Genomic DNA, 20,941 nt, shown 5'->3' on the forward strand with positions numbered 1-20,941 from the left:
TCCTTTAGTTGTGGCAATTTGTCCCAAACATTTCTCAAATTTTAGTATGTTTGAGATGAAATATGATACAAGTGAAGTGAGAAAAATCAAAGTAAAGATCACCTGTTGTTAACTGAATATTTTTTATTCAGAATCACTGCCAATCAAGCTGTAATTATATTAAAATAATGCAAAAAAAAAAAAAAAATATGTTGTGTTTAGCATAAATAGCAATTTATCTATAAAATTAGTATTAGCAAATCAAGGAGTCCACCATTGTATTGCACAATATCTAAAAATGTAATTTCCACCATTGTTATTTCTATCGCACATTCAAATAAAACACTTAATTGGAGATGTGGTGGATTTGACATTTTGTCAGTTCAGAAAAATGACAGTACAAACAACAAAGAATTTAAAAAATAATAAAAAGAGAGTTGATTTTCTAAAGATACTGATTTTCTCAAATGCATATATTCTCAAGTTTTTTCAGTCTGCAAAATCCGCATGCTAGAATCCAGCAGGACGTACAGTACTGATGCATCAGGTGAAAGATGGTTTCCTCTGCAACCTAAAACCAGGACAAAGTGTGTCAACGGTTTCGACTTGGACGGGTAAAGCATTTTCCTTCGACCACAGAATTCACTGTCTTGATGAAGAAATGTGCTTTTCTTCAGCTCGTGAACAGAAATATTAGCAGCGGTAAGAGCGTCTACCTCCTGAGAGAGTTACACGTGGTTGTAAATCCCCAAGGCTGCGATTTGGGGTAGGAAGGGTTTCTGGGGGCATGTGTGGGGCATTCAGAACAGACCTAGAGGAATGTGACCCATGTATAAACATCACGGCCCACTAATGTTCAACACAGAGCAGCTGTGAACGGGCTGTAAAGGGTTAGCTTGAGGCTACTGTGAGGACAAAGTGGTCACCGTACAAGAGTGGTGCAAGGATGATGTAAATTTGTAGGCCAATCTGGAAGTTAGCATCTCACTGGTTCCCTCGACAAAACCCCAATAGGATTTTTCCATAGGCTTTTGGTTTAATCGCAAAAAATAAGCTCTGTGATCAACAAAAGTTTGAAACTTATACGTTTTTTCCTAAATATTTTCAAATGAACAACTATGAATTTTGAAACCTACACAATTGCCAGAAGTAATAAAGAGCTAAAGGTATGCTATAAACAAACTACACCACAGTCCCACGACTTCAACTCTTTCAGTTTTTTTTATCTAAAAAACATTTTCCCTAAAAGTTTGAGTTAGAATAGTTTGTAAGAGCATGATTATAAGCATAACAAGGCTGTAAAAGTGGACTGAGTTTAAACGTCATCAGCCAAACAGGTAATGTCCCAGACAGCCTCCGTAGTCCCATTAAGCCACTTGTTAGCAACCGCCTTTTACAAGACACGCAACAGTTTAAAAAAAATCGTGGCTGGGGTAATACTGAAGTATTTTATGTTGTAGAATAAAACGTGAAAGTATCATGATTTTGTGTTCACCACAGACCTTATTTCAGCCATTTAACCAAAAACCTATTGACTTCGGGACGATTGAACTGGATGTGCTAAAATGCTAAAAGTCCTTTAGTTGTCTCAAATTTTAGTATGTTTGAGATGAAATATGATACAAGTGAAGTGAGAAAAATCAAGGTAAAGATCACCTGTTGTCAACTGAATATTTTTATTCAGACTCACTGCCAATCAAGCTGTAATTATATTAAAATAAAGCAAAAAAAACTAAAATATGTTGTGTGTGTTTAGCATAAATAGCAATTTATCTATAAAATTAGTATTAGCAAATCAAGGAGTCCACCATTTTATTGCACAATATCTAAAAATGTAATTTCCACCATTGTTATTTCTATCACACATTCAAATAAAACACTTAATTGGAAATGTGGTGGATTTGACATTTTGTCAGTTCAGAAAAATGACAGTACAAAGAACAAAGAATTTAAAAAAATAATAAAAAGAGAGTTGATTTTCTAAAGATTCTCAAATGCATATATTCTCAAGTTCTTTCAGTCTGCAAAAGACCATGCTAGAATCCAGCAGGACGTACAGTACTGATGCATCAGGTGAAAGATGGACCTTATTTCAGCCATTTAACTAAAAACCTATTGACTTCGGGACGATGGAACTGGAAGTGCTAAAATGCTAACTGATTTTAGCCTACAAAAATGTGTCATCCCTGCACCACTCTTTACATTTATCAAACTTAATGCCCATTTGTACAACATATTCACCACAGAGTATATTATTATTATTTATTAGTAGTATTACTACTATGGTATTACTATGTTATTACAGTGGTATTACTACCACCTGATGCATCAATATTATATACACTGATACATTAGGTAATAAGGATGAATAATAATAATAATAATAATTATGTAATTTGTGGTGAATGTGGTGTAATAGGCCAAAACTTTTTTTATTTATTACATACAATAAGTAAATATATACACCAAAAAAAAAAAAAAACAGCAACACTGTAACACCATGGTAGTTTTTAGTTTGTGTAATACCAAAGAAAATCTACAGCAACAGCTCTAAAATAGCAAAGAAAGATCAAAAGATTATGAAAAAGAAGAACATCCCTGTGGCGGAAACAGAAGCTTAGAAACCTTCCTGTGCAGCTCATCTGCATGGCCATCATCGGCTCCATTCATGACTGATTACACCCACCCACCGCCCATCGTGAGCATGTGACACACGCTCAACTCCCACGATTAGTGTGTACCCGCTGTGTGCACGCACGTGTGTGTGAGGCTGCTGGTCATAGACCTCCTTTGTTTGGTCATTGGTGGATGAACACTGGTCTAGTGTGGCAAGCAAGAGGGGCGTAGGCTTTTCAATAGAGCCGTCAACAGCTGCAGGCTTTTAACTCGCACAGAGAGCGAGATGTAAGGAGAGAAACAAAGAAATACTGGGGAAAAAAAGCAATAAATTGGGAAGAATAGCTGGTTGAATCAGTTTCGTTATGTGTGGTCATGTTTTCCTAAACTGTGTTGAACTGTAGGGCTGCGACAATAAATTGTTCTTGATTCGTGAACTGATTCTGAGATTTTCCGAATGCATCGCGATTCTCTCTCGAATCGATCCTGGGCTTAGTTTTTAACAACAGGTGACACTAGGCTAGTTTTTAACCGCACACTCAAATGCTCATGAAGAAGAGCGCTCGTGCATTCGGCTGAGTCTGAGAATGTATTTTGCACCTCAGAATGCTTTTATGATGCAAGATTAATGTAAACAGCCTGCAAACACCCTTGTAATTCGCTTAAACTTTTTTGAACTTTATGAATGATTATTTTGCAGAAGGTTCAAGTGGTTTTTTTTAAGGAATTGAAAGCAAGAACGGCTGTTTCTTAAGCACACAGCGGCATCTGCTGTTAAAAACGAAGCAGAGAATAGCGATGTATTCAGGAAATTTCAGAATCGTTCCAGAATCATTTCTCAATTCGTGATGCATCGATTTATTGTCCCAGTCCTATTGAACTGTGGCATTTATGTAGGAGTTGCAGGTTTGAATCCAGCCTGCAACATGCCCAATTCCATTTCCTCCATTTCCCCCTATTAATTTTTAGCCTTTTTAGCCCCCTAAAACAAAATACAAAACTAAAACAAAATACAACAGCCCAAACAAAAAAAAAAAAAATTAAATAGAATCAAACAATAACTGAACAGACAACTAAATGAAAAAACAAAACAAACAAATAAACAAATCAAACAAACTAAAACAAAACAAAAAGCCCCCCGGCCAAAAAAACTAAACAGACAACTAAATAACAAAACAAACAAACAAACAAAAAAACAAAACAAAACCGAGAAAGAAAAAAGAGACCAAAAAAAAAAAAAAACTAAAACTAAAAATCAATCAATCAGTAGGTTGTAATTGTCAGGTAACGATTGCCTATATTTGTATTTTGTTTTTAACTTTTTGTTACTTCTATTTAAAAAGATAAGAAAAGATGAGGGGATGGTATCAGTAAATGACAAGCTGGATTCAAACTCTGGTTTTCTATCACCACGCAACATGTCGTGCCACATTTCTAACAGTTTTAATGAAGACACGCCATCATGGAATCAAGAAAAGAGATTCAGGGCTGTTATGTTCACTGCTGTTCATGAAAACATGTTATTCTTGACCACAGTAGGTTCTGACAAGATCCAGACAGCACTGAGAGTCTTACACCATCTGGAATTTAGACATGCAAGCATGTTGTTTACTGATCCCAGAACAGACATCAACCTCAATCTGACAAACAAAAGCATACAAACACACAGACGCACACTGTCCCCAATCCTTCAATTTTTATTATGAATGATAAACTTGTCTTTGAGTGGGAAAGCAAATGAAAAGTCTGAAGTACAGAGCACTCAGTTTCAGCCAATTAAACACTAGTTTTCGAGTGTGCACGCTTATGGATGTGTATATCTGGATGTATATTACCAAACGCTCAAAAATGTGTTTATGCGGACAAATTTGCAGAGGACCAGAAGGTTAGCTGGGATACTGCTCGGATATTTTATGTCAGTTTCACGGCTTGGTAATAATGGTAATGGATGTAGCAGAAACGCACAGAAACACTTCCAACCAGACACCGTTTCAACCAATTACTGAATGAGTCGTGAAAATCAGTCCACAAATGTGGCATTTAGAACCAGTGTGCAGTAATGGAAAGATGTAATGCCTCACACTGACCAAATGCTCCACTGAAAGCACTTACATGTAAACACATGCCACAAGCAGAAACGGTCAGCCAGAGTCCTGTTCTTTGATCATGACTGGTTAGATTATTGTTCAGGATACACGTTTTAAGGATACCCTGGCATAAACAAAGCATAAATAAAAGTTTGTTGGGCCAGCCTTGTTAAAGGTGCCCTAGAACCAGTTTTTACAAGATGTAATATAAGTCTAAGGTGTCCCCTGAATGTGTCTGTGAAGTTTCAGCTCAAAATACAGCATAGATTTTTTTAAATTAATTTTTTTAACTGCCTATTTTAGGGCATCATTAACTATGCACCAAATCAGCGTGCGGCCCCTTTAAATCGCGCGCTCCCTGCCCCCCCCGAGCTCTTGACTATAATACAGTGCATAAACACAGTTCACACAGCTAATATAACCCTCAAATGGATCTTTACAAGATGTTCGTCATGCATGCTGCACGCATGCGTCGGATCATGTGAGTATAGTATTTATTTGGATGTTTACATTTGATTCCGAATGAGTTTGATAGTCCCCTGTGGCTAAAGCTAACATTACACACTGTTAGAGAGATTTATAAAGAATGAAGTTGTGTTTATGCATTATGCTGTTACGTAACAGTCGGTGTTATGTTGAAATTCGCCTGTTTTTCGGAGGTCTTTTAAACAACTGAGATTTACATAAGGAGGAGGAAGCAATGGAGTTTGAAACTCAATGTATATCGTTTCCATGTACTGAACTCTTGTTATTCAACTATGCCAAGGTAAATTCAATTTTTGATTCTAGGGAACCTTTAATATATCTGATTGGGTTTGTTTGGGCTTGTTTTTAATGGCCAATGCCAATATCGCAAAAGCAAGGTGGCCGACATAACTCCAATACATCTATATAAGTCAACCATTATTAATTTATTCAGCAAAAGTGTCCAATAACATAATAACATTGAAAAAAGTGATTATCAACATGTCAGCCACCATAAGGCTACTGATATGACTGGATTTATCTTCTCAATAGACAATTTTACTATTAATACTATTCATTTTTTCCTTTTAATCAGGGAAAAACAAAATGTAAAGGGATAGTTTACCCAAAAATGAGACTTATTTTAAACTTATTTTAAATAATCTTTAAAATAATAACACATTTTAGTAAAATGGATGTAATATTTACTCATAAGTAATTGGAAAAAGTGTGCATTATTCACTAACAAGTTTGTTCCGTACAATGTAAATCATATTATTAAACCACACCAAATATAAATATCTGCTAAACACATTATATTTAATTGCAATGCGCAATATCGCGGAATACGTCCCGCCTTCTAAGTAAAAGAGCCAATCGCTGATTGGTAAAGTCATTGTGTCACTGCAGCTGCAGTTAGAAGCTCCGGTTTCCATAGAAACCTGAGTCTCGTGCTTAGGAACGCACATGCGCATTTGCTCGTCTAGCCTGAAAAATAAGCCTTTTTTTAGCGCTATTTGATCATAGGAAATAACATTTATGGGACAGTCCATGTCAGATTTCGCTGCCGATTTGAAATATGTTATTTAATTGTGTGTTCGCCAAGCAGTTTTTGAGATTTCAGGAATCTCCCATTCAAATACACAGGACTTGGTCTTGGATGCCCGAAATAGCAGCCCGGAGGCATTGCAAATATGGCTGATGAGTGAATAGAATTTCCTTGAAAGGGACTTTGCTGACAACCCACATTCATGGCTAACATGATGAAACATATTCTAGCAGATATGTTTGGTGTGGCCTACTGAAAAAAAAAAGATAGACGTGTTGATTTGTGTGTTATCGCAATTGTACCCTTAAGCAAGGCACCTCATGTCTCTCCACTGAGATTCTGCCTGTAAAAAGTGTACTTTGCATAAAAGTTTGTCAAATAACTACAACTCACTCACCTACTCATTAAAAAAACGCTCTAAATCAATATTAGTCCTGTCACAGTATGACTCAAATTATACTGGCATTAAAAAACAGCAAGAATATCTCACTTTAAGACACCCTGTATAACAACTACATTTTTAGTGCAAACAATCCTTCAGAGTGTGTTTACATGCATTGAGAATCTCGGGATGCAGCCGGACACAATGGGGCTTTGAACAGGCGCTTGGACAAAGAGCTCATTGCAGGGGATGATTTATTGCAGAACAATGCATACATGAAGTGGTCATCAAGTAGCTCAAAGTGGCTTTATGATGCTCGCTTCGGCAAATGTGATGTCAGGCTTCTACATGCCCAACTGGAAATTAAGTACGAGAATAAGAAAAAACATGCAGAATTAATGAACACAATGTTTGAAACCATTGGTGTGTTTGATCAGGAAAGGAATTATGACAAAAGCGCATGATTTAGGCTGTAAAAAGCCGCCATGCATTTCCCCAGGCATGTGGCTTTAGTTGCCTTTACGCCACTGTTGGCAAGAAAATGGGGCTTTAATGGGGTTCAATCCACAAAACAGCACAACACTTCATTGACTGGGAAATTCAACACTTCAAAAGTGTGAGAGAGTAAAAAAAAAAAAAAAAGAGAGAGTACAACATAAAGGTGCACTTACAAAAACATGATCCTGATGCCCTTCGCATGACCTATCCTGACACATTTACTCTTTGACGGTATTGACTTCCTATGGGAACCCATGTCACAGGAACAGGAAACTACCCTAGAATTGCCTTTTCCAAACAATCTCCTTCTCCTAGAATTGCGTGCTGAGAACGGTTTGCAGTCGTGCAGTGCTGAACCAAGCTCAAGTGGAGATATAACTGGAACCGTTCCTTAAATTCCTTTCATAGAACCATTCTGCCCAACGGTGGAAAAGTGGCTAATGACATACTGTTCTGGTAAAGAGCTATGGGTGATTGCCAAGGGATCAGTAGTTTTTAGTCAATTGCCATGCAGTTGCTATGGTGTTTTGGGTGGTTGCTTACTGACCTAAGTCAACTTTAACACACATTTCTTGCACTGGCAGGTTTATGCCAAGCTGATTTTTGACATTTATGTAAACGTTTTTCCAGATGTTTTATCATTTGCCAGGTGAAAAACCACAAGTTTCACTTAGCGTTAAAGGGATAGTTCACCCAAAACTTAAAAATTCTGCCATTATTTACTCACCCTCAAGCTATCCTTAGTTCTCCAAGGTTTATAATGGTTGTGAAGAAGAAAAAAAAAAAAAAAATCATCCATCCATCCATAAAAAAGTGAATCCATACGACTCCAGGGGGTTAATAAAGGCCTTCTGAAGCGTTATAGTGTAGAACGTCATGGCATTGTTTACTACGTCACAGAAGTTAACGCTTGTTGGACGTACGTCGAATGCATATGGCTGTCACGCCAGAAGCTCATTATTTTACTTTATAAAGTTTTAAATAAGGGAATTAAGAAAATTCTTACGAAAAAATTTGTAAAAGTGCAATTTAAAAAAAACAAACAAACATATATTTTCATATGAACTATATATTAAAGGTGCCATCGAACTGAAAATTGAATTTACCTCGGCATAGTTGAATAACAAGAGTTCAGTGCATGGAAATGACAAACAGTGAGTCTCAAACTCCATTGTTTCCTCCTTCTTATATAAATCTCATTTGTTTAAAAGACCTCTGAAGAACAGGCGAATCTCAACATAACACCGACTGTTACGTAACAGTCGGGATCATTAATATGTACGCCCCAATATTTGCATATGCCAGCCCATAATCGAGGCATTACACAAGGGCAGCCAGTATTAACGTCTGGATCTGTGCACAACTGAATCATCAGACTAGGTAAGCAAGCAAGAACAACAGCGAAAATGGCAGATGGAGCAATAATAACTGACATGATCCATGATAACATGATATTTTTAGTTATATTTGTAAATTGTCTTTCTAAATGTTTCGTTAGCATGTTGCTAATGTACTGTTAAATGTGGTTAAAGTTACCATCGTTTATTACTGTATTCACAGAGACAAGAGTCGTCGCTATTTTCATTTTTAAACACTTGCAGTCTGTATAATTCATAAACAACTTCATTCTTTATAAATCTCTCCAACAGTGTAACATTAGCCGTTAGCCACGGAGCACTATCAAACTCATTCAGAATCAAATGTAAACATCCAAATAAACACTGTACTTACGCGATTAGACATGCTGCATGACGAACACTTTGTAAAGATCCATTTTGAGGGTTATATTAGCTGTTTGAACTTTTTTTATGCAGTGATAGAGTCGAGAGCTCGGGAGGGGGGTGGAGAGCGCACGATTTAAAGGGGCCGCAGCCTGAATCGGCGCATTTCTAATTATGCCTCAAAATAGGCAGTTAAAAAAAATTTATTAAAAAAAATCTATGGGGTATTTTGAGCTGCAACTTCACAGACACATTCAGGGGACACCTTAGACTTATCTTACATCTTGTAAAAAAACATTCGATGGCACCTTTAAAATGCACATGAGGCTATCCATATTTAATTGGTTATTTACAATGATTTAAAATTTCAATCATATGAAAAAATACAAAAACTATTTTTTTTTAAGTTGATATAGATCATTTTGTATGTTACAAATATCACATATCTACAAATATTTTTAAATATCAAATATAATTTGTAAATTACAAAATGAGACATTTATAATGTTACAAAAGAAAATAAATGCTGTTCTTAACATCCTATTCAAAAATCCACAAAAAAATTAAGCTGCACAGCTGTATTCATAACTGATAATAAAATGAATGTTTCTTGAGCAGCAAATCAGCATATTAGAATGAATTCTGAAGGATCATGTGACACTAGAGTAATGATGCTGAAAATTACATTTTAAAATAGAATTTTAAATTGTTTTTTTTTTTTTTAAACAATATTACTGTTTTTACTCTATTTTTTCTTACCTGCATTTATTAATCTTACCGACCCCAAACTTTTCAATGGTAGTGTATGAGATGAAATTTGTGTCAAAGTGCTTTGGCTCTAATAGATGCAGCTAAAATACAAACACATCCAAGTTCTAATCATGGAAAAGGAGACTGTTGAGATGGGCTATATTTAGAGATGACAGAACTTCCGAATGGCTTATGAAACAGAGCTGTAATCCACTAAGTGCAGAGAGAGACTGTCCACAGACTGTGGTCTGAGTTGGACATTCTGGACACATTCCATAGATATGACGAGCTGTGGAGACAGGAAAGGCTATGACATGGAAGTGGGCACCAGTGGACGCTAATCCTTCTGGATCCTTCAGACAGCTACCGACTTTGATTTTGCATGGTTCTCCTATTTGTTTCTTGCACACATTTGCAGGTGGTTCTGGGTAAAACATCTGTGAAATGACTTAAAGAGGTGTTAAGTAGCCATTTGGCTTCTCGATCAATATAAAGGAGGTCTCGGTTGAAAGGAATATGCTACAACAAAGGTTTGCATCAATTGGAAAGTGCTCCCTCGGGTGCTCTTTGAGACTGCTGTGGACAACCTGTCTTTCTCAATCCTCACTTAGTGCTGAAACGGCACCTGCGGCCCTGTATTTTACCTACAGAATGGTTTAACAGCCCCTCTTCACTTCCTACCACAGATGCTTAGTGTGGACTGTATATTAATATATCACCTCGCAAAAATAACAGTATATAATGCTGATTTAAGGTGAAAAAAAAACAGCTTTAAATGCTGAGACCATCAAGCCTGACCATAAAAATTACAAGCAGTCTGGAGTATTTACACACACTTTAAAAGTGAAATATTGACCATTTAATCACCATAAAATGAAATAGGGCTGCAACGATTAATCGCGATTAATCGTTTGCAAAATAAAAGTCTGTGTTTACGTAATATATATGTGTGTGTTCTGTGTATAATAATTATAAATACACACACATTCATGTATATAATTAAGAAAAATGTTATATTTATATATAAAATATTTATGTTTATATGTAATATAAAAAAAAAAAAAAAAAATATATATATATATATATATATATATATATATATATATATATATATATATATATATATATATATATATGTTTATATGTAATATAAAATATATATATATATATATATATATATATATATATATATATAATACATGCATACATTTCTAAACTTTATACCTGTGTGTATTTATATATACATAATTATTATACACAGAACACACACATATACATTACGTAAACACAGACTTTTATTTTGCAAAGGATTAATCGCGATTAATCGTTGCAGCCCTAAAATGAAATAAATAAATATTTTTATTTTATTTTATTGTGATTAAATAGTCGATAGTTCACACTACTAAAATGCTACATAAGTAAAAAAGTAATAGTATAAATTTTAAATATAGGCTATACAAAAATATTCAGTGTCATTTTTAACTAAATGTCTATGGTTAGAATATTATATTAACCAGTTGTCACTGAATAAACTTTTTTATTCAAATATAATGGAATAAATATTGTGTATAATGTGTTAATTTCATTTCAGCAAGTTCTATTTATCTTATTTGCTGTAAACTCAGTAAGTACATCAGTCAAATACAACTATGGACAGCATCTGTGGCATGTTGTCAATTATCAGACAAATTATGTCTCTCTCATTCCTCATTTTGTAAAAATGAACAGAAATCACATTTAGTAACAGAAGCCAAGTAGGCAAGTGTGCAGCATTATGAATGTGAGTAAACGATTAAAAAAAATAAAGAGAAAAAGAGCATATGAAAGAGCATACCAGAATAGTAAACAATACATGCAGTTTCTATGAAGGGAATAATTATGCATGGCAGTTCTCCACTTATAATCTTACCTATTTTATACCTACTATAATTAGATTTTTTTAAATTAACTTGCCTTCCCACATAATGACTCTCAGACCTGCTGCCAGCTCATGTCAGATGATGGAAAGCAGAAGGAAGCAGAAGAAGTGAATGGAGATAAACAGGCAGTGAAACAAGTCTGCACCAATCCACTTATCAAGAGCCAATAATCGAGGGGTCAGACTGTGGAAGGGACCTTTACGTGTCTGGCTGTGACCTTCACTGATACAGTACCAGACTAGCCACTAAATATACAACCTCCAACATACTGACAGCATTCCAGTCAGCGTCCCTACTGTTCCCACACAAACAATATCTAAAATAGGACAGGCAGTAGACTACTATTGTTTTTATAAAGCTTTTGCATTTTTAGATAAAGCTTTAAAGGGCTAGTTCACCCAAAAACGAAAAAACTGTCATTAATTACTCACCCTCATGTCGTTCTAAACCCGCAAGACCTTCGTTCACCTTCGGAACACAAATTAAGATATTTTTGATGAAATCCGAGAGGTATATGACTCGTCCCGGAGACAGCAATATAAATCACCACTTTCAAGGAATAGAAAGGTACTAAAGACAAAACAGTCGACGTGACTGTAGTGGTTCAACCTTAATTTTATAAAGTGATGAGAATACTTTTTTGTGCGCAAAAACAAAACAAAAATAACGTCTTTATTCAACAATCTCTTCTCTTTCCTGTCATTATCCTTAGGCAGGTGATGCAGTAAGCACAGTGAAGGCTTCAGTGTTTACGTCCGAATGCCGGCTCAGTATTGGCCAAAGCTGATCACGTGAGCAGCACGACGCATGCGTGTGATGCTGACGCAGGAGGCGGCCAATAATGAGTCGGCATTCTGACGTAGAATCTCGAGGCACTGAACGTAAACAATGCATGAGAATGAAACAGAAGAAGAGAATGCTGAATAAAGTCATCATTTTTGTTTTGTTTTTGCGCACAAAAAGTATTCTCGTCACTTCATAAAATTAAGGTTGAACCACCGCAGTCACGTCGACAGTTTTAACAATGTCTTTAGTACCTTTCTGGACCTTGAAAGTGTTGATTATATTGCGGTCTATGGACGAGTCATATACCTCTCGGATTTCATCAAAAATATCTTAAAGGTGCTGTAGAACATCTTTTTAAAAGATGTAATATAAGTCTAAGGTGTCCCCTGAATGTGTCTGTGAAGTTTCAGCTCAAAATACCCCATAGATTTTTTTTTATTCATTTTTTTAATTGCCTATTTTGGGGCATCATTAAATATGCGCCGATTCAGGCTGCGCAGCCCCTTTAAATCTCGTGTTCCCCTCCCCCGGAGCTCGTGCTTGCCTTAACCAGCATAAACAAAGTTTACACAGCTAATATAACCCTCAAAATGGATCTTTACAAAGTGTTCGTCATGCAGCATGTCTAATCGCGTAAGTATAACACCGACTGTTACGTAACAGTCGGGATCATTAATATGTATTACCCCAATATTTGCATATGCCAGCTCATGTTCAAGTCATTACACAAGGGCAGGACGTCTGGATGTCCAGAGCTGTCCCCAAATCATGTCCCCAAAATTTGATAACTTCTGAGGACACTTTTGTCCTTAAAATGTAGCTATGAACATTGCTTTGAAACTAAAGAACAAATCTAAATTCTTTGCAAATATGAAATACGGACTGAGAAGTCTCAGGTTTCAATGTTATTTTGACAATTACCTTATTCGTAAATCGCTTTTTTCCTTACTTAGAAATAATTTTATGTCCCCAAAAAGGAGGTTGTGTCAAATTTTGGAGAAACCTTTCTACCTAAAGTGTAGCTATGAAACCTACACATTACTTTAAAACTAAAGAACAAATCTAAATATGAAATATGGACTGAGAAATCTCAGGTTTCAACGTTTGTTTGACAACAAACGTAAGGGGAAAAAAACTCATTGCGAAACTGTTACGAAATTCAAATTCCAGCATGTCTAGAATAAAACATCAAACCCTAGAGCTAACGAAGAACAGTGGCCAGAAACTGGAAAGCAGGCCTCGTCGTTCCACATCCAAAACTGAACTCCACCCAAGCTAGGCAACAAATCTCCACAGCTCTCACACACCCCTTCGATTCAACGCGAGAGAGAACTCTGGCATCTCAACAACGCTCCCGGCCAAGCCTAATCAATGCAATGTGACGGCACACGCAACTGTCAACAAGACAATCTGCAAAATTTACAGACAACACCGGCAAACAACAATTTTTAACAGACTTTCGAAAGGAACTCGAACACAACTACTACTTGTTTTCTGCTTCATACCTTAATCAAAACCACATCCACGGACCTCTCGCTCTTTGCGCACAGGCTGTATCTTCGCCGGTGTCGCTCGTACATCTTTTCCAGGGGTGAAGCGTCAAGGTGGTGAAGAAAGTGCCGTTATAGTCCAACATGAAGCCCGAGACTCGAGTTCCCAGTCAAGCTTTGGGAAAAATGAGCAACTCTCTGCACATCTGCACCATGAACCAGCCCCGTTCTCACTCTCCCTCCCTCCATTCTTCACACACTTCTTTCTCCCCTCCCTCTCTCCTTTTCCTTCTGCACACTCCCTCTCTTTTTCTGTCATTGGCTTTCCTTCTGCTCCTACTTTTTTGTTTTTGTTTTTTTTAAACAGACTCACCCAATCGCAGCTGCTCTTTTCCATTCCCCCTTCGCTCTTTCAATGCCTCTCATCTCACCGTTTCCATCCTACTCAATTTTCGGAGCAGAAAGCCTCATGTCTTTGCCAATGTGCATTATGGTGTGGTTGAACTCTGATCGCTTAATTGTGACCAAAAAGGACGAGGTCGTCAAACACATTCACTGATCAGAGGAACATTTTCAGAGGGGTTTCATCCTTCAAACTGTTTGGAGAACAGTGGGGCGAGATTCCCAGGCTCCACCCAGCAAGATAAGGCTTTTCATCCAAGTAAACACCGATGATAATACAATCTTGATCTATGCTGTTCGTAATTCAAGCGAGACGTATAAAGTGTGATAAATCGCATTTAGCATTGCATTGGACGCAAGGGACCCTCAATCACTGCATCTGTATAGAAACATCAACCGACCAACAGCTGGAGCCATGGCAACCGTTTCAAATGGCGAGAACTGCGGTCTGATGGGATTCACTGGGATTTAATGCAATTGAGGTGGTGCGAGAAACTCGGATTGGACTTCTGGAAAAGAATCAGAAGTAAATAGCCTGGGTTCATTCAGTGCAAATACTCTAGAGATAAGAGTTCACATGCAAATACAAAGGTTCAGAGCTGCAATGGTTAACAAACTATTAAAATTTGTTTCTGTCAATTGAAATCAAGATAAAATAAAATAAAATTAAAAAAAAGATGAAAAACAAACTAAAAAGTTAAACGAAAATTAGAAAGTTGCCTCGGCAAGTATCTGAAATAGTAGCAATATTACTAAATCTTAAAGTGAAATAAAAAAAGCTAAATATATATAAAAACAAAAATAAACTAATGAAAATGACAAAAAAAAAAAAAAAAAAATCACATAAAATTACGCAATTAAAAAGAAGAAAGAAAAATACAAAAATAAAACTATTTCCAAATATAAATAAATACTAAATTGGAAAATAAATAATAGTAAAGCCACGGTCTCTAATAAATCATTGCACAATATAAAATCAATTTGTAATAATAAAGAGAAATTCAAATATTGCATTGCTAAAGACTGTTGACTTCATAACAGGTGTTATAGCATTATGACAAGTTATTGTCCCAGTGCATGCATGCCAAATTGTAATGTTTTTCCACTTTTGCTTGGGAGTTTCCATCCAACATAAAGTACGAGGGTGACACAGTGTGTGTCTATATAATTTTATATAAAAACACACAGACACACCTTGAGGATAAAAAAAAGCACCGTCAATTAAAGTCTCATACATTATTCCATGTTTAGCATGACGTTCCTAACATGTACTTAGGAGAAACAGATATTCAGATAACCGTGTAGGTTGTCTTTACTGTGTTTTGTGTGTTTGTGCATGTGTGCATGTGATTATCCAGTGGAGGAGGGGATAATAGAAACAAGGGCTCTTTGTGGGGATCCCAGAGCATTATCTCTGCGTTTCACTCAAGACCACTCATCCAACATGAACTATGATTTAAAGGAATAGTTTGACTAAAAATATAAGAAATTCTATCATTATTGACTCACCCTCGTGTCTATTCTGTGAAATACAAGAATATACTTGATGCACTTTTCAATATAATAAAGACAAAAACGCCCCATAAAAGTGGCCCATATGGGTTGAGTGTCTTCTGAAAGCTTTATGAGTACTAGACTGACATTTGGCTGATAATACTGATGTTCATGAAAGCAGCAGCGATATACAATTCATGAATGAATCATTCCTTTGAGTCAGATCATTAAATGAATCGGCAGAATCAATCCACAAAATCAGACTGAATGATTCGTTCACAAAGCTGATTTTGATATGGAAAAAACACAAATCAGTTGAGTTTGTTATCATAGCAATTTGTTAGCATAACAAACTGGACTGAAGGATGTGTATTCTGTGTAATGTATTCTTTCATTCACCGCTGTAGAATTTTACCCAACTATGACGACTTCCGCTTCGGAGAAACCCGGAAATGTGAAATGGGTCTATCGTGAGTTATAAAGTCAAAATTGCGAGATATAACGTCACATTTACGTGTTATAAAGTCAGAATTGCGAGAATTTATCTCAGAATTTTAATCGCAATTCTGAGATAAAAAAGCCAAAACTGCGAGTTTATAACACGCAATTGCGACTTTAAACAATTCTGACTTTAATTCACAACTGTGAGTTATAAAGTCAGAATTGCAAGTTATAAAATCAAAATTTTGAGTTAGAAAGTCAGAACTGCATGATATAAAGTTGCAATTGCAAGTTATAGTCAGAATTGCGAGATATAAATTCACAATTGAGTTATAAAATCACAATTGCGAGTTATGAAATCAGAATTGTGATATAAAGCTGCAATTGCATTATAAAGTCAGTATTGCGAGTTTATATCTCAAAATATATTGTCACAATTCTGACTTTACTTCTCACAATTGTGATTTATATCTCGCAATTTTGACATTACAACTCGCAATTGCGAGTTAGGCCTATATCATGTAAACTCACAATTATGAGATAAAAGTCGCAATTACCTTTTTTATTTTTTTAGTGGCAGAAACAAGCTTCAATAGTTTGTTACACAAAACCGTCCTGTTATTTCCGAAGAATATAGAGCACACTTTACATGGACCATTTTTATAAGACATTTAGGAATCTTTTGTTTAGTTTTGTAAATGCATTGAAAAGAGTGACCAAAATTTCTCCTTTTGTGTTCCACGGAAGAAAGTCATATGGGTTTGAATCAACATGAGGGTGAGTAAATGACTTTTTGGATGAACTAACGCTGGGAATGAGAGAACAAACAGAAGGAGGAAGACATGAAAAGGGTGAGCAGAAGCACAGAAATCGAGCGAGAACAATACAAAGGAGTGTGTGTGGATTCAGACCAGCCTCAGTGGTGTCTTCAACCCTCCCACTCCACCAACACCAGCCCTTTGCTTTTCTTCAACATCACGCCATTCTTACACTTCACATTCCAGCACTTGAGAGGCAGCCTTTTCCCTTTTTCCAACACACTACACATTGGGTTTGTGTTTGTGTGCGTGTTTGTGAGTGTGCACACTAAGGATCTGTTTCCCAGGGGCGGCTTGTGTGGTTTAATAGTTTAGATGTTTAGTGAAAAAGGAACTCCTTTAAGGGGGTTCCCACAATGCATCTGGCCTGCCGCACAAGCACAGATGAAAAGAGCCGAAGAAAGAAAGAGAGAATAGGCAGCCCTCATGCTGCTGGTGGCATATTGAGACCACAGTCTGTGCGTTTTGCCCTTGCTTCTCTCTCTAACACATATGTAGACTACTAGACAGCTCAATGCACATCTGGAAGGAGTTATATTGCATCCTAACACAAGAGGGAGCCACAGCACTCTAGACACCACAGGATAAGTTAAAAACAACCAAACAACTTATTATCCATCATAAGTGCATGTTAATTTTTTTAATGAATCCAAAAAAATGAATCCTAAAGCATGTTCCTGGTCTTAATGTGAATGATTCAGTGGTGTAAGCAAAAAACAAAGCAGTGACAACATATGATAATGCTAATTATAATTACAGTCTCCTCTCTTAAATAAAGCCTCTTAAAAATAACAATCTTTAAAAACTTAAAAACTTATTAAATTAATCAACTAACCCCAAATGTAACATAAGTGAAGACTGAGCCTTTTGATATGGAAAAAACACAAATCAGTTGAGTTTGTTATCATAGCAATTTGTTAGCATAACAAACTGGATTGAAGGATGTAATCTCAGTTCGTATTTCCAATCAGCCTTCATAAATTAAAATTACAGAAGCATTAAGTATGACAAAAGTTAAAATCACTACAAAAAAGATTCAAACCATTCATTATAAACTGTGAGCCAAGTTTAATACTGCCTAGCAAGCACCGCTAATAAGAAACTAGCTTTCTTGTGATCTTGACTAGCTAAAGCAAAGTCAGCATGCTAGAGCATAGTTAGGATGCTCTGTGAATGTGGCCCCTGCTCTTATCTCAAGAGTCTCTTAAGATAGAATGTTCCAGAGTGTAATTTCTTTCAAATGCTGACAATGTAGTTACACGACTCCATGATGCAGTCCAAGTCTGCATGCCAGATGGCAGATAAGTGTAAAAGTAGCCTGTTTTTAGAGGCAACCAAGACAGAAGAGGTTACTTTGACAAGAGAAAGGTCAGGGGGGAGTAAAAATGATCAGACAATCAATAACTTCGTTAATTATTATTACTTAGTTCAAACAGGGTCCAAATACAACTTGAAGAATGGAGCTAAAGCAGGCTAATGGTTTAAAAACTGAGACTTAGCAATCTCTGTTAAATTATTTAAAGGAAAAAAAATCTTCACCTCAAACTGAATGAAAACCTATTATATAACTCAGTAATGTCACTTACATTACTTGCTTGAGTCCACTACATCTACAACAAAAAGAATGCTAGCTACAACATGCTAGCAAAGACGTGCATCAGTTTCCATTGCCTTAAAGGGTTAGTTCACCCAAAAATGAAAATTCTGTCATTTATTACTCACCCTCATGCCGTTCCACACCCGTAAGACCTTCGTTAATCTTCAGAACACAAATTAAGATATTTTAGTTGAAATCCGATAGCTTCCGTGAGGCCTCCATAGGGAGCAATGGACACTTCCTCTCTCAAGATCCATTAATGTACTAAAAACACATTTAAATCAGTTCATGTGAGTACAGTGGTTCAATATTAATATTATAAAGCGACGAAAATATTTTTGGAGCGCCAAAAAAACAAAATAACAACTTATTTAGTGATGGCCGGTTTCAAAACACTGCTTCATGAAGCATCGGAGCACAAATGAATCAGTGTGTCGAATCATGATTCAGATCGCGTGTCAAACTGCCAACGGCTGAAATCACGTGACTTTGGCGCTCCGAACAGCAGATTCGACACACTGATTCATCTGTGCTCCGATGCTTTTGAAACCGGCCATCACTAAATAAGTCTTTATTTTGTTTTGTTTTTTGGCGCTCCAAAAATATTCTCGTCACTTTATAATATTAATATTGAACCACTGTTCTCACATGATCTGATTTAAATATGTTTTTAGTACCTTTATGGATCTTGAGAGAGGAAGTGTCCATTGCTCCCTATGGAGGCCTCACGGAGCTATCGGATTTCAACTAAAATATCTTAATTTGTGTTCTGAAGATTAACGAAGGTCTTACGGGTGTGGAACGGCATGAGGGTGAGTAATAAATGACAGAATTTTCATTTTTGGTTGAACTAACCCTTTAAGGCCCATTCACACCAAGAAAGATAACTATAAAAGTTAACTATAACAAAAACTACATTAGCGTCCACACCATCAGACGATAATGTTCAGTTTATTACAAGCGTGCACTGCAGTTTTGTCGTGCGCCTCTTTAAAGTCAGGTGGATTCTGATTGGCTGTCAATGTTTTTTATTGTTCATCAGCCAAAAAAAAAAAAAAAAAAAAAAAAAAAAAAACATTCTCAAAGTGATTCCTCAACAATAGATTTAGATCATATCAGGTACTCCAAAACCGAATTGGGAGGCACAGGAAGCAGCCATAACAATATGGATTCCCACAGGAAGATGATAAAATAAACAACTGAAGTTAGCGATATGGAGAACACTTCTAATCAACGACTTCCAAAGAATGAAGATAGACATCTCGCTTTATCACTCTTGCTAGCCTGCATAAATGAGCCATCACATCTTGCCTTCCACCCTCCAAGTATTCTTGCCGCTGATATCATCCCCTCTGACACACAACTGGGAAAAAAGTGTTTAGGGTGATGTCATATTTCCTCCATGAGAAAAGGACAGCACGCACACACAACTACAGTGTGAGCTGCAGGGTGGCAGCGTTCCCATATCTGCCAGTTTGACCTTACGAGAGAGAGTTCAGCATTTCCAACTCAGACCTGCGTCAGAAGACTTAGCAACCAGGCGGAGAAATCAGATTTACGACGGAAGGTCAGGTTGAATACATCCCTCAATATCTGGTCAGTGGAGTCTTTCGGGAAACTACCACCTTCCTAGCTACTGAGAATTCAGGGTGGCTGGAAGCAAATGCTGAGTGACTCATACCTAGAGGTCTAAATGTTACTGATTTATTTACTGGATGGCAGATTGAGGATAATATCCAAGGATACTCACCACTTCGGAATTCGCCATGTCTGCTAAGGAGTCTTGGGGTCCGTCCACCGCATCCTCTGCTAAAGTGCTGTCATCTGTGAGGTGGAATCAAGGCAAAAGACATTTATAATTTGGAACTGAGAGAAGGACGAAACACTTATTTGCATTGCCATTTTGTGAAACTTGCTGAAGATGATGAGGCTAGTTTTTCATGTATGAGCAACAAAATGTTTCATTTGTATAAGACCCACAGAGTTTCAGGGAAAATCACATGCGTGACTTTTAACTGAAACTTCCCAAAATCAATAAGTCATTCATTAACTCAGCTGCTGATTCATGTCTGAGGACTGAACATTTCAGTGGCGTAGGTATATTCGTTTACTTAAAAATGAACAAATCAGGATAAGACTGACCAATCAGATGTGTTATTGACCAATACAGCAATATAGCATTTGATCAAAGGAAGTGACTTATTCCTCCATTTCAATTGAGATCAGCAACTCCATGAATGTGATATAAATAACACATACAGTAAGCAAGCAGCTATTAGTAGAACAATGCCGAATTCTCATCTATGTGGAAAAGAGCTGGGCGTCTACCTTGACAATCTTTCAACTGTTTTCATTCTGTGATGTGAGGCAGAGGTGACATCACCAAGTTGCCAGGATACAATGTGCTGCAAATACACATTGTCGTTTGCAAACACTCCCTATTAACAC

At 36.6% G+C, this 20,941-nt stretch overlaps 1 protein-coding gene across 1 annotated transcript in view; it reads right to left on the bottom strand.

The window, feature by feature from the left end:
* Positions 1 to 20,941, bottom strand: part of akap13 (A-kinase anchoring protein 13) — a 98,727-nt gene that overhangs the window by 50,048 nt on the left and 27,738 nt on the right. Inside the window, 1 exon segment of the mRNA XM_048158474.1 lies at positions 20,244 to 20,317. Coding sequence (XP_048014431.1) covers positions 20,244 to 20,317 — 74 coding nt within the window.

Source organism: Megalobrama amblycephala, linkage group LG15, assembly GCF_018812025.1.
Source record: "Megalobrama amblycephala isolate DHTTF-2021 linkage group LG15, ASM1881202v1, whole genome shotgun sequence".
NCBI classification, from domain to species: domain Eukaryota; kingdom Metazoa; phylum Chordata; class Actinopteri; order Cypriniformes; family Xenocyprididae; genus Megalobrama; species Megalobrama amblycephala.